Source organism: Cajanus cajan, chromosome 2 (assembly GCF_000230855.2).
Source record: "Cajanus cajan strain Asha chromosome 2, NIPB_CcT2T_4, whole genome shotgun sequence".
Lineage (NCBI taxonomy): Eukaryota > Viridiplantae > Streptophyta > Magnoliopsida > Fabales > Fabaceae > Cajanus > Cajanus cajan.
The window spans coordinates 41,816,544-41,830,186 of record NC_138518.1 but is presented as its reverse complement, the minus strand read 5'-3'; the positions used below and the strand labels follow the sequence as shown (position 1 = coordinate 41,830,186).

At 31.7% G+C, this 13,643-nt stretch overlaps 1 protein-coding gene across 13 annotated transcripts; it reads left to right on the top strand.

The window, feature by feature from the left end:
* Window positions 1-262: 262 nt before the first annotated feature.
* LOC109807907 (CBL-interacting serine/threonine-protein kinase 3) lies at window positions 263-7,671 on the top strand. Of its 13 annotated transcripts, none has more exons than XM_020370621.3 (16): window positions 302-537; window positions 641-673; window positions 1,260-1,484; window positions 1,795-1,857; window positions 2,930-3,001; window positions 3,309-3,416; window positions 3,539-3,619; window positions 4,028-4,081; window positions 4,187-4,312; window positions 4,397-4,486; window positions 4,754-4,876; window positions 4,987-5,097; window positions 5,944-6,057; window positions 6,153-6,209; window positions 6,294-6,368; window positions 7,301-7,671. In XM_020370621.3, the coding sequence occupies exons 3-16, from the start codon at window positions 1,314-1,316 to the stop codon at window positions 7,373-7,375; spliced, it is 1,320 nt and encodes a 439-aa protein (XP_020226210.1). In that variant the 5' UTR covers window positions 302-537; window positions 641-673; window positions 1,260-1,313; the 3' UTR covers window positions 7,376-7,671. The 13 variants fall into 13 exon arrangements, 8 of the variants coding, with proteins under 8 accessions (XP_020226214.1, XP_082924278.1, XP_020226210.1 ...); XM_083068150.1 differs by having other exon boundaries at window positions 641-760; XM_020370625.3 differs by lacking the exons at window positions 302-537; window positions 641-673 and adding an exon at window positions 263-285.
* The last annotated feature ends 5,972 nt before the right edge of the window (window positions 7,672-13,643 follow it).

Sequence of the window (13,643 nt, the reverse complement as noted above, 5' to 3'; positions counted from 1 at the left end):
ATTATTATTTAACAATTTTATTTACAATATCGAAAATTTGAATTCTAAAATCTTTATTTAGCCGTCATTCTGATTGAGAACTAATCTTACAACTTTGTCAAAAATATTTTATAGTCAAAAGACAAAAAAACATATTTGGTACACACATGCATGTATTAGGAACATTTTTGTCATGTTGCATAGAAGTCATTGATTTAATGTGTGTCCAAAATTCACCATATATAATATTATTATTTCTCACCCCCTCCCTTTGTTTGCATACACATCTTAGCATATCAAATTCAAGTATATCTTCCCTCTTCTCCTTTTTCACCGTACACTTTTTCATTTATTTTTTCCTTTCTTTTCCATAACCACTCATATCCATCTATGGTGTGAGAATTTTGTAAGATTTTGGAACATTGCCCTGTGAAGAGCTTGTGTGGTAGTACTTGAAATTTGAAAACTTGATCTGGGTTTGGTTTGTTTCATTCTCAACATCCCTTTTGGTTCATAATTAAGTGGTCCCCTTTCTGTTTCTTCCATCCTTTTTTCAAGGTGACTTTTTTAGGAGCTTTTGTTTTTTTCCTCCATTTTTCTTTTCCACATTGGTGAATGCAAATCAAGGACTAGTCTGGCTTTATCTTCTTCTATGTTGCAGGTTTCTGCAATTTGATGTTGTGTGGGGAAAGGGGTAGGGTGTTGCCTCTCTCTCTCTTACAATTGCCCTTTTCTGTGATTGTTCTATTGTTGAATAATTTAAGTCTTGCATCAGCTTCAGGTGTTTCTACAATTATTTTGGATTGTCAATTGCTGAAAAATTTATTTGTGGCACTTTTTTTTTTTCTTTGAAGATGGATTCTTTTATCACAAATGTAGTCACCTAAGTTGATATTCGAGCTGAATTCTGGTTATGGAACTAGTTTAATTGTGAAGGTTGTTTGCTGTAAGATCTTTTGGCTTCTTTTAATTTGGAAACACGATTCTCTTTGATCTCTCTCTCTGGTGTGTTGCTGCATTACTTGTTTAAAGTGGGATTTCTGGGGTTTGGTTGTGCACTTGAGCTTGCACCATTAAGGGTTCCTGTAGGGAAAGATAAAAGTCTTGAGGGTGTGTGGAAAATAAATTGAGGCTTGAATATTAACGTTTTATAAACCATAGGGGCTAATGGCATTTTCTAACCTCTCATCATAGTTAAGAACATGAAATTTTATTTGCCACTCCATAACTTAATCTGTTTATAAAATTTGGTTAGGAACTGATTGTGATGTGCATTTTAGGTGAATACTTCATAACTGAGCAGCAATTGTAATAAAGTTCAACCAGCATTGAGGATGAATGGGCAAAAAATTAAGCGCCGAGTGGGTAAATATGATGTAGGGAGGACAATTGGTGAAGGAACATTTTCAAAGGTGAAGTTTGCACGTAACTCTCAGACCGGGGAGCCTGTGGCTCTTAAGATTCTTGACAAAGAGAAGGTTCTCAAGTATATGATGGCTGAGCAGGTAGTCCATGAATTTTTCTTTGTTGGACAATGGTGTATATCTTTATTTACTCTCTTACTCTGCCCTTCCAAGGCATGGAAATTTATGATGTAATTGATTCCTCATATTTTCCAAAAAGCTTTCAAAATAATGATGAAGTGGGGTTTTTCTTTAACATAGTTTTAGCTAGTAGGTTTCAGACATCAAATGCATCTTGATTTTTAACATAGGAACTTCATTTTAGAATACTTGTTTAGTAATGAAGTTGCTATAGACCTACACATGGTGAAGTCAAGTTTCATAGATGTTTTCTTTATGCATTTTCTTACAGATCCAGCGAGAAATAGCTACGATGAAGTTAATCAAGCATCCAAATGTTGTTCAACTATATGAGGTTCTCTCTCCCTCTCTCTCTTTGACGCTAGACGCACAACCAACATCTTGTCTCTCACTTTTTTGACAAATATATATATATATATATTTTTCCTTTTTATTAAGGAACAGATAAACTTGGACTCAGATGTTGCTGATGACAGGAGTTATCAATTCTTTTATGAACTCAACTTATTGGCCCATGTTTTGAACTCTTTATTATATCACTTGTTGCATGTATTCATCTCTTTTGTCTTCCTTGCCCAAAGTTGTCATTTTTAAAAGCAATAGGTGGCAATGATTGGGCATAGAACTAAAAAACACGACTGTTTAACTAAGAATATTGCTTACCTTTCTAGAAATTTCTCAAATATCATGAAACAATAACTAAAGCCAAAGAAGGATAAAAAAAGTTTTCTATATATTAAAAATAACCTCTTTCACTTGAGATTCTAAATATGTTTAATCACCCCATCTGATAAAAGAAAATCTCATCTAAGTTTTGATTATAAATTGCTTTATACTTTCTATCCCGGGGGTGTACATGATTAGTTTTCTGATTACAGATGAATTTATTAAGAAAAGAATGTAAGTACTTGATTGATGTTATAGGTGAATGTGATAACCAGACAAGACATACCCTGATCATGGCAAATCATTGCCCAATTTAAGGATAATGATTCTAGCTCATTGGAGTTAAGGATTTTGACACATTCATCCAGCTATTTTGTCAAGCATCATTTGCCACGGCTGGCTTTAAGACCACCAAAATGATTTGCGTGTATGACATGGGAGTTAAGAGTTAGAATATTACCTTATTAAACAAATTGATTCCCCCTCTCTCATTATTTGCATTCCAGCTGACAATCATAAAACAAAGATCAGAATCGCTATGTGAAATTTTATCTGCTGAGCCTCTAGCATTTGCATCAGTTCAAAGTGCATACTATCCAACTAAATGGAAATTATTTCATTAGGAAGTAAAACTGTGATTACTGATCAGCAACCAAATTAATTCTTTACAAACAATTTTCTTTGTTGCTTAATTCACTTTCTGAAAGTGCATGATGCAGAATTACATTTATTGTTTGCAGGTCATGGGGAGCAAGACAAAAATATACATTATTTTAGAGTTTGTGACTGGAGGAGAGCTCTTTGACAAAATTGTGAGTAATTGATTTATTTTCTCTCATATTTTTGTTATGACGTCCTTTCATTAGTTGGTTCTAGAACTTGTTCAGGAGAAGAAAAGGCGGAAACATATTAGGTCAAATTTTTGGTTCTCGCACTCTATTAGCTTATAATTCTTTAGTATTGTTCTTGTACCATAACAACGTCCCTGTTCATTCCTTCCATCCCCATTGTTATTACTGTTGAAAGGGCTGTGTTGTGTCTTAGTCCATAAATTGCATTTTTGTTGAAGTGGAAAAGTGTTGAAGTATTTTAATTGTTTTTTTTTTATCTCTTGTGAAGTTAAACAATGGACGTATGAGTGAAAAGGAAGGGCGTAGGTATTTCCAGCAGCTTATAAATGCCGTTGATTATTGCCATAGCAGGGGTGTCTACCACAGAGACCTGAAAGTAAAGCTCTTTCATCCTATTAACAATATGCAAAATGCCCTCAACAATTTATTTGTTCTTGATTAAAGATGAAAGAATACCTTACTTTAGTTTCATCGTTATTCATAAACTTTGTTCTGCAGCTAGAGAACTTGTTATTAGATGATTCTGGAAACCTTAAAATATCTGACTTTGGATTGAGTGCTCTTTCCCAACAAATCAGGGTAAGAACGATTCATTGCCTTAATTTTAATTTGATTAAAACAACAATTTGGAATCTAAAATTGGCACCATTGGTTAACTGAATCCCCAATATTACAAAAAAGCAAATTTAGCCCCTGACTTCGGCTATTGTAAGTTAATTTGAACCCTGATGTTGGTGTGATTAGTAAAGCAAGGACTGAATTTGCTTTTTCAGAATGCTGGGGAACAAACCTAAAATATAATTGACATATAAAACCTAACAAATTTCAAATATATAAGTAGGGAATTTAATCTTGAAAATTTGAATTTCTAAAGACAAGAACATTAGCAAAGCTGTGCCAGATCCTGTCCAAGTGACTGTTCTTTCCTTCCCAGCATTCCCAAATGCTTTGAATTTTAATATGAATGAAAACTGGCTGTTTTGACAGGATGATGGACTGCTCCATACAACATGTGGAACTCCAAATTATGTTGCTCCTGAGGTGAAGACAAATGCCATGTCATGCTCATTTCTTCTGAATTATATGCAAATATAAAATTTCACGCATTTAAAATCAATCCTGTAATCATATGTTCTTGTTATGTAGGTCCTTAATGATGTAGGCTATGATGGGGCAGCTGCAGATTTGTGGTCATGTGGCGTGATCCTTTTTGCGTTGCTTGCAGGTTACTTGCCTTTTGATGACTCTAATGTTTTGAACCTGTATAAAAAAGTGAGCATTTTTGTGTTTTCTGTTGCATAACTTTATTATTGTCCTGTAGTTTCCGTTTTATTACTTCAATTTGTTGGTTTGCAGATTTCAGCTGCTGAATTTACTTGCCCTCCCTGGCTTTCTTTTAGTGCCAGAAAATTGATAACTAAAATCTTGGATCCCAACCCCATGACTGTAAGATACAAATCAACCCCCTTAGTAAAATGACACAGCTCTGGGAAGTTTAAAATTTGTAACACATTACAACTAAAATTGCATGTTTGTTACAAAAGCAAAATAGTCATTTTAGTTGAAACATAACTTTTCAAACTTCCTTTGGTTGAGTCATTTGATCACTATTCACTATGTTTCACTTGTTACAATACCCTTAATATTTTTTTTTTACTTTTTTACTAGTTAGATTTTAGTCTGTATTTCTAATTTTCCATAACCATATGTCAGCGTATCACTGTACCCGAGATTTTGAGAGATGAATGGTTTAAGAAGGACTATAAACCTCCGGTTTTTGAGGAGACAAAGGAGACCAACATTGATGATGTGGAAGCCGTCTTTAAAGATTATGAAGTATGGTTAAGATGGCCAGACAGATATGATTTTGGTATTGGTTTCCTGTAAGCATTGTAATATTTCACAGTAGTTTAGTTTCATAGTAAGGATTTTTCCTGAAAATGCAGGTGCTCAATGTAAGAGAGAAGAAGGAAGAGCAGCCAACACCAATGAATGCATTTGAATTGATATCCTTGTCCAAAGGGCTGAACCTTGAAAACTTGTTTGACATAGACCAGGTTTTTAACTTAATGTGATAGGATTGCCTTTAGTATTATGATGAACATCTAGCATCCATTGTTTTTCTCTCTATTTCTCATCCACCAGGAATCTGGTTGAGATGTGGAAAAGATTTCCAGATATCAAGGAAATGAGTGTAGCCCAACAGGCATGTCTCATTGGATATTCAGGTTTTTATTTATCACAACACTAAATTTTAATATATTCAGAAAATGAGTGTACTACAAAGTTATGTAAATTTCAACATATTTATATAAGAAGATTAAGTTGTTTGCCCCATGTTTATTTATTTATTTATTTTTTTTTGCTTCGTTTTTTTTCCCTTAATGGGAGATGCTGGGCCAAACACATTTGACGAAAATTTCTTAAAATATTAAGGAGCTTAATTTTTGTAAAAGAAAAAATTGGGAAAGTAGCCTCTAAGAAAAAGCTAACTGGAGTAGCTATTAAAAATGTTGGATATCCAAGCCTCTCTCTCTTCCACTCCTTCTCATCCTGAAATAATCAATGTGGACGATGAAACTTAGCTTTTAGTTTAAAAGGAGTGTTTAAGCTAAAATTGTCAAACAGTTATCTTTAAAACTCTTCTTTTGATATTATATGCCAAAAAATAAAGTTGGGCCAAACATTACCTAGTTAAATTTATTGACATGGTTTGGATGAAAATTTTTCGTTTGCGACACCCATTTTATGTAACTTATATGCCAAAAAAAAAGTTGACCAAACATCACCTTGTTAAATTTGTTGACATGGTTTGGATGAGAAATTTTCATTTGCAATGCCCATTTTAGGTTTCTTACTTTAAGATAATGTGTGAATTGTTAATAAAATGTTATTTGTTACAGGGGTTTAAAAGGGAAATAAGATTCACATCAAAATGCCCTGCCAAGGAGATAATCAACAAGATTGAAGAAGCTGCAAAACCTCTTGGTTTTGATGTGCAGAAGAAAAATTTCAAGGTAAGCCAAGCCTGTGCAACTTATTATGTACATGTAGTAAGAGTTGATTCCATAGTTAATGTTAACTTGTTTAATTAACAAATAATCATTCACAGATGAAGCTTGAAAATTTGAAAGCTGGAAGGAAAGGAAACCTCAATGTTGCCACAGAGGTACATAATTGCTGTTGTTTGGTGATATGGAGCCTCATTTCTCATAATATTGTAAATTGATATAATCCTTAACATTTTAAACAGATATTTCAAGTGGCACCTTCTTTTCACATGGTTAAGGTGCATAAAGAAAAAGGTGATACATTGGAGTTCCTTAAGGTATCCTTGTCTCTCACTTCTCATTGAATTGATTTTTGTACTATCTTATTGCCACATTTTATTATGAAGAAATGTACTTAGAACGACATGAAACTAAAATCAATTGTATATTAAAATATTGAAAAAATTGTATTAGTTTTACTTGTTTTTTATTCAAATCTTATGATTTATATTATTTTTTCTTTAATTATATTGTTTTTAAAAATCCATATCATCCTTTAAAATCTCATCAAATCTTATAAATTCTTATGATAAAAATTTATTAAAATTCAAATTACAAAATTTTGATTATAAAAGTCTTTTAAAAAGTCTTAAAAGTTATTATATTCCTACAAATCTTTTAAAATATACAAGACTTTTTCATACTAAAATAGTCCTATGAAATCCTAATCCAATATACTCTCATAAATAGTATTATTAAGTTTTAAATTTTCTAAGTTTCTTATATTTTCTGATGTAGAAGAAAATAGTCTCCATTTTGCATGATCATGCATTGAAATATGTCAGTGCTTGGATGGGAGGAGAGTATCACTCTTTCAGCATTAGACATTTTACAAATAAGAGTTCATTATGCTTTTACTAATTATACCAGAAATAATGCAGGACTGTAGCTCATACTATGATACTACCTATTTGTATGACATGGATTCTAACTAAATCTTACTGTTTCTGTTATGAAAAGTCTTTCAACTTCTTTTGCGTCTTCATTTTTCTTCTTTTCTGTTTCTTTAGAAAGAGATTCTGAAATACGATTTTAGTGGGTGAAATACTATTTACAAGTAATTTTTATAATCGCTACATGATATAACGTGAGTGCTGATCAAACCACAGCAGCAAGCTCTTTGTATAATAACATCAGAATGGTGTGGTTTACACCCTTGTTTTACTTCTAGTTCTAATTGAAACGAATTTGTTTGTTTCACACACTGCAGTTCTACAACAAGCTTTCAACATGCCTGGAGGATGTTGTTTGGAAAACTGAAGATGACGTAGAAGATACAAAGTGAAATTGATGCAACCACCAAATGTTATTTCTTGGTGTATAACAATGTCCTACCATGTTACAATTTCCTCATTGTTTTTGCTCCACATCATCTTTTGTAGGTTTGGCTGGACATATACCAAAGTTTCCCCTGAATTATTGTTGAAAAGCATCCAGTTTACGCTAATGCTCATCAAATTTTGAACTGTGTTCATGATACAAGAAATATGATAAAACTTGGACGATGTATATATACATCTTGTTAATATTGATCTTAAAGGAGAAGACAAAATATGAGGAATTATTTCTCATTGATTTCAATTCTCTGTACATACATTTTATAGCCAAGTATAAAGTACAAAAGGAGAAATAAATCTCCCTAATATAGACATAAATAAAGACTAATTCTTAATTAATCTCATGTTTCACAAATCAGTATCCAAAAATAGTACAACATTAAATAAATAATTACAAGTATATTAGAATATCCTAGAGAATGTGTGATTATCAAATATCTTCCAACACTCCCCTTCAAGCTAGCATGAATATGTCATTCATGGCAAGCTTGTTGGCCAGGTTCCCAAGTTGTCTCATCGGGAAAGCTTTGGTGAGTGACATTTCTCCCACTTCAAGAGCCAGTTGGTCTCTATGCATTTTTGTAAAACCACTTCCAAATTACCGAAACAATTAGAGAATGACGGTCCAAAGTTGAGTGTGTTGCATAACTCAAAGGACATTCTCCTGTAGGCAAAAATATCAAAGGGATAGGTAAAAGTTGCTTTCTCTTGGTCCTTTTGGTTGATTGTAATTTAGTTGCATCTAGAATATCCATTCAAGAAGCACTAGAATTTTTGTTCAGTCAATCTCTCCAACATTTAATCCATGAATGGAAGAGGAAAGTGATCCTTTCTAGTAGGTTGCTTTAACTAGCAGTAGGCAATGCACATCCTCCATTTGTTAACTATCCTTGTAGAGATGAACTCATTTTTATAATTTTTAATCAGTCATCCCTCCCTTTTTAGGCACCTTGGACTTACTAATGCATTATGTAGATCATCTCAGCTTCAAGTAGCTTCAACATTTCTTTTCCCACCTTCTGCTACATGGTGGGATTCAGTCTTCCCTAAGGCTGGGCCACCTGTTTAAAATTTGGTCTCTAGGTTGACGTTGTGCGTTCAATAGGATGGGCTTATTCCCTTTATATCGGAAATAGGCCACCCCAAAGCTTCCTTGTTGTTCTTCAGCATTAGAATTAACTCTTCTCCTTCTTTACTAGACAATGCATTGTTGATCATCATTGGCTTCTCATCTTCCCCTCAAGAAAAACACATTTAAGATGAGAGGGAAGGATCTTTATGTCCATCTTTTTCTTTTCATAAGAGGTATTTGTTTGCAGCTCCTCCATTCTAACTTAGTAGAGTGGCATCTTCTTGAGAGTATCAAGACTCTTGAGGCATTCAACATTCTTCTTTTCTTCCTCCTCAAATGAGGAACCAAAGGTGATGGAAGTACTTGAGGAGGTGATTGATGTTCTTTTTCAAGCTCCACCTTCAAGTCCCAATCTAGCTCTTGAGGTCTTTAATGGTGACTTTGATGAAGCAAACACAAGCTTCAAAGTTTGTAGAAGCAACTTGAGGAGGTTCGGTTTCTTCCTTATTGAAGAGGAAGAAACAAAGAACAAAGGAGGAAATCCTTTTTTGAGAAACTTAGGGGAGAAGCTTCTTCTCCACGAAATTTGTGACTCTTGAATGAGAGAATTTTAGTGAAAAATTTTGATTTCATATACTCAAAAGTGAGGGAAAATGGAAGGTTTACAAATTTATAGAAGTAGGTAACTTATGGAACAAGCTAACCTTAATCATGGTTCAAGAGAACCATGGTTTAGTTGCTTAACCAACCTCCCTAGTTAGGATGACTTGTGGAGCAAGCTTCTACCTTAGCTTGCTTTCTAAGCAAGCTAAGTTAGAAGCTTGTAGCACAAGCTTCCTAAGGCTTCAAGAGAAGAGAAGCAATTCCGACCAACAAGAAGGCTAGGCGACCTTGGCTTGTTTTTGCTCACTTTAATTATTTCAAAATTTGTTGATTTGGTTTAGTTAGGTTCATCCAATGATGGTGAGACCTAGCTAAATCAAATCCTTGAAAAATTATGAGCAAAACAAGTCCAATATGTAAAATTTGGCCTAGGCCTAATTTTGGCCCAATTACTAGTCATACCCTCAAGCATTGCTAATTATCACCCCACTTCTACTACTGAAAAAATAGAAAAAGAGTGACCTTCAATACAAGGTTAAATGGAGTCAAAGTCTCCAAGTAACATATCCTAGAAACAATATACAATGGTCTATAAAATGAAATAAAGTTTTTCACAAATACAAAGACAAAAATAAGCCTATACAAGAAACTATTATATTTACAAACATAGAAAAAGGTCTTCAAAATCATCCCATTCCTCTTGGTTCCTTTAATGTATCACCTCTTGGATTCCTTGGACTTGGCATATTTCCATCAAAAGGCTTGTACTAAAGTACTTTGCAGGGGTGAGTAATTATTAAAATTTTTATGAACAGAATCAAAGGTCACCATCTCACCTTGAACACGCAATTTGAACTTACCATTTGCCACATCAATGAGAGCCCTTGTAGTCATCATAAAAGGTCACCCCAAAATGATGGGTACCTCCGAGTCTTCCTTCATGTCCATGTTGACAAAATCTACAAGAGAAATAAATTTGTCTATCTTCGTAAGCATGTTTTTCATTACCCACTACTAAAAAACTGTTTTATAGTGACACACTATAGTGACATAATATTTGTCATTAAAAATTACTTTTACTTATACTATAAACAATATACATTGGTATGTTGTTAAAAAATGTAAGAATAAACTTTAGTAACATATAATATTAGGGGTGAGCATTAAACCGACACCCGAACCGAACCCAAAAAACCCGAAAAAAAATATTGCTTTTGGGTGGGTTCGGGCGGGTCTTATGGGTAAATCGGGTTAAAATTTTGATTTTATACGGGTTATATTGGGCGGGTTCGGTTTTGAATTTTTAAATCCGCTAAAAACCGAACCCAACCGAAAATGAGATAAGTTTAAATTTTTATTACTTTTGTATAACTAAACAACAATGGTCCAAATTTAAAAGTCTTTATTTCAAGTATAATATAGCCATCAATTTGTAACTTATTTTTTTCCTTTTTCTCATAACTTAGATATTTATTTTGTCTTCTCCTTCCTCATTCAACTTCTCAACACACTAGTCCATTTTTAGAGTTATCTTTTTGCTTCTTTCTTTGTCTTTCTTTTCCATCTTCTTATCTCCATTTTGAGTACATTTTGTGTGACTGTGATTTCTTATGGTTTTGTAATCTAACTTTATATTTCTTTTCCATGTAACAACTATGAATTTTGTTATCTTTTATTTTTGCTTCTTTAGTTTGTAAATGTTTCAACTACGAATCTATTTACACCATCTATTGTCACCTTCATTCTATTTTTATACACTATTTTAAAAATATTTTTTATCGTTTTAAGCTTCATCTTCGTTAAGATAAATTGGTCTACAAAAAAATTCAAACCCGATTATACCCACCCGCTTAAATCCGAATCCGTTTCAACCCGAACCGCCTCAAATCGAAAGCTCAGTCGGTCGGATATGGGTCACATTTTTTCAAAGTCGGTTTACAACGGGTTGGACATTTTTCACCCGAACCCGACCAAACCCACCCGTTGCTCACCCCTATATAATATATGTTAAATTTCATTCAAAATCAACACTAAAATTGTGTGTAGTAATATATAAACAGATTTATACCTACATATATTGTATATATAGCGACATTTTTTATATGTCACTATATGTAATATTTTTTATAGTGACCCCATAGGGGAATTTGATATATTGATCAATAAGTTGGCTTGACTTTCACCTCTCCAACTCTAGATAGCATAGATAAGAACATTAAATTGACACTAGTCCCAAAACCAAGTATGGCTTTCCCAACAAAAAAATTCTCTATGGTGATAAGAATTGTGAAGCTTCCAAAATCTTTCAATTTGGGAGGTAAGGACTTTTGAATAATGGCACTACATCCTGCCTCCTACTCAATGGTATTCTCCTCATTGAACTTCCTCTTCTTTGTCAATAACTTCTTCATGAATTTAGTATATGTGGATGTGGAGAAAATAAAAACACTAAAAGGAAGTTGAATAGTGTTAATTAAAAATTCATTTTTTTGAAATAGTGAAGTAGCAATGTAAGCCTAAGAAAGTGCAAATGAAACAAATCAAATAACACAAGATATTTTTATATTGGTTCATCTCAATCAATAAGACTACATCCATTTCTTGATCAGCATGCTAAAGTTTCACTATCTTTTACATAGATACAAATATTCTTTCATAAGTCACTTATGCTTAACTTAAGTATTCTTTATTGTTCTCTTCAAGCAAACTACCTAAGTATTTTTTTAGTCTCTTCAAACTTCAAGCTAAAACACAATTTTAAGTTAGATAAAGATAACAAAAGTTTCATCATAATTAATCGCAAGACGTAATACAACTTTTAAGCACAAAAGCTTAAAAAAAGAGTTTAAATATAAAAAAATGAGTGCATTGATTTACAAAGTTGTTTTCTTCTTCTCTGTAATCTTTGAAGATGAACATTATCCTTGAGTATCACTTGTCGACTTGCTTCGTCTTGTTTCATCTTCCTTCCTAGTAGAGCTAAGTGTCCATTGCCACTATAATGCATATATTAAATGATTTTCATCAAATAGCCACATCTTATTTGATCAAGGAGAATATTTATTATCTTTATGGTTTAAAAAGGGATGAGTTGTTGCCTGTGTCTGTCAATAATGACTTTTTAGATGACTTTACATCGAGATATTTGTTTGTCCTTTCTTTGACAAAAAGAAAGTCCTCGTTCCTTTATAGATTTCAATACCAAAGAGGTTTTTCTCCCTTTGAAGTGTTAAGGAACAACATGAAAATAGATGATATTAAATGTGATATTTAATATATTCATCTTAGACATACAAAGTGTTATGTATGATAGGTTATCATATATTTCACCATAATAGAAGCGTCTTAAGTTATCATCTTAGACATATGAGCTTATACACATGTCTTTCATAAAAATGTATGATAGGGTTTAAGGTATTTTAAGATGTATTAATTACTACCTTTGTTCTTATATATAAAATTCTTTTCACTTTTTTTGTTTGTTCTTTTACATAAGACCCTCTTCTAATATTTGTCAAATGCATTAATTATATTTTCTCTAAAATATCCTTATTTAATTAACAATTCTTTTAGACAAAAGATAATAAATGTTTGAAATTAATTAGATAAAAATTCACCTTCTTATTAGGATTCGAGAAGATAAATAGTTACATAAATATCAATCTCTTCCAAATATTAATTAATTAGATAAGAAATGATTAAGTGAAAGGAGAGAAGGTTAATTTAAGAGATGTTGTAATTTTGAAAAATAATTTAAATTATTGATAAATTTAATGCTCTTAACTAAATTAATTAATTTTCATAAAAGATGTACCTTAGTTGAAAGAGTGTTATAATTAAGGGTAGAGGTAGTACTAATTTCCTTTTATACCCTTATGCAAGTAGATGTATTTATTAATGTATTAATAATAATACAAGTCATATTCATTGATTGAAAAAGTTCTCTTAAATCACTCCTATATATAAAAAAACATAAACGACTATCTTGCACAAAATTTTAAGAACTTTTTTTAACAAGAGAGATTTTAGGAATTTTTCAAATTCATATCTAATTCATTTTTTATTTATATAATTATTTATGAATTAAATTTTAATATTTAAAATAAATTATCAATAAATAAAAATAATCATGTGTTACAATACAAATTATTTATTATAAATTTAAAATATAATTTATATATTTAAATAAATATATATATATATATATTCAAATTTTAAATATAAATTATATATATGAAACAGTTTTATTTATAGTAGTATGAAAAAGAGACACTTATTCTTGCCTCTTAATTTTTTTAAAATCATAAAACATGAACAACTTTTTAAATTTTTTTTTGACAAATGAGGAGTATAATACTCCACTAAAAGTGAAAATTAAAAATGATTATACATTGTAAATCTCCTTTATAATAGATATATATAAATGATTTATTTTAAATTTTAGTTAATATTTGCATTACACACACTAAACTACTAGTTAAGTGTAGTGTCATTTAATGTTATAAATATTAAAACTAATCAATTCAACAGATATTTATGGA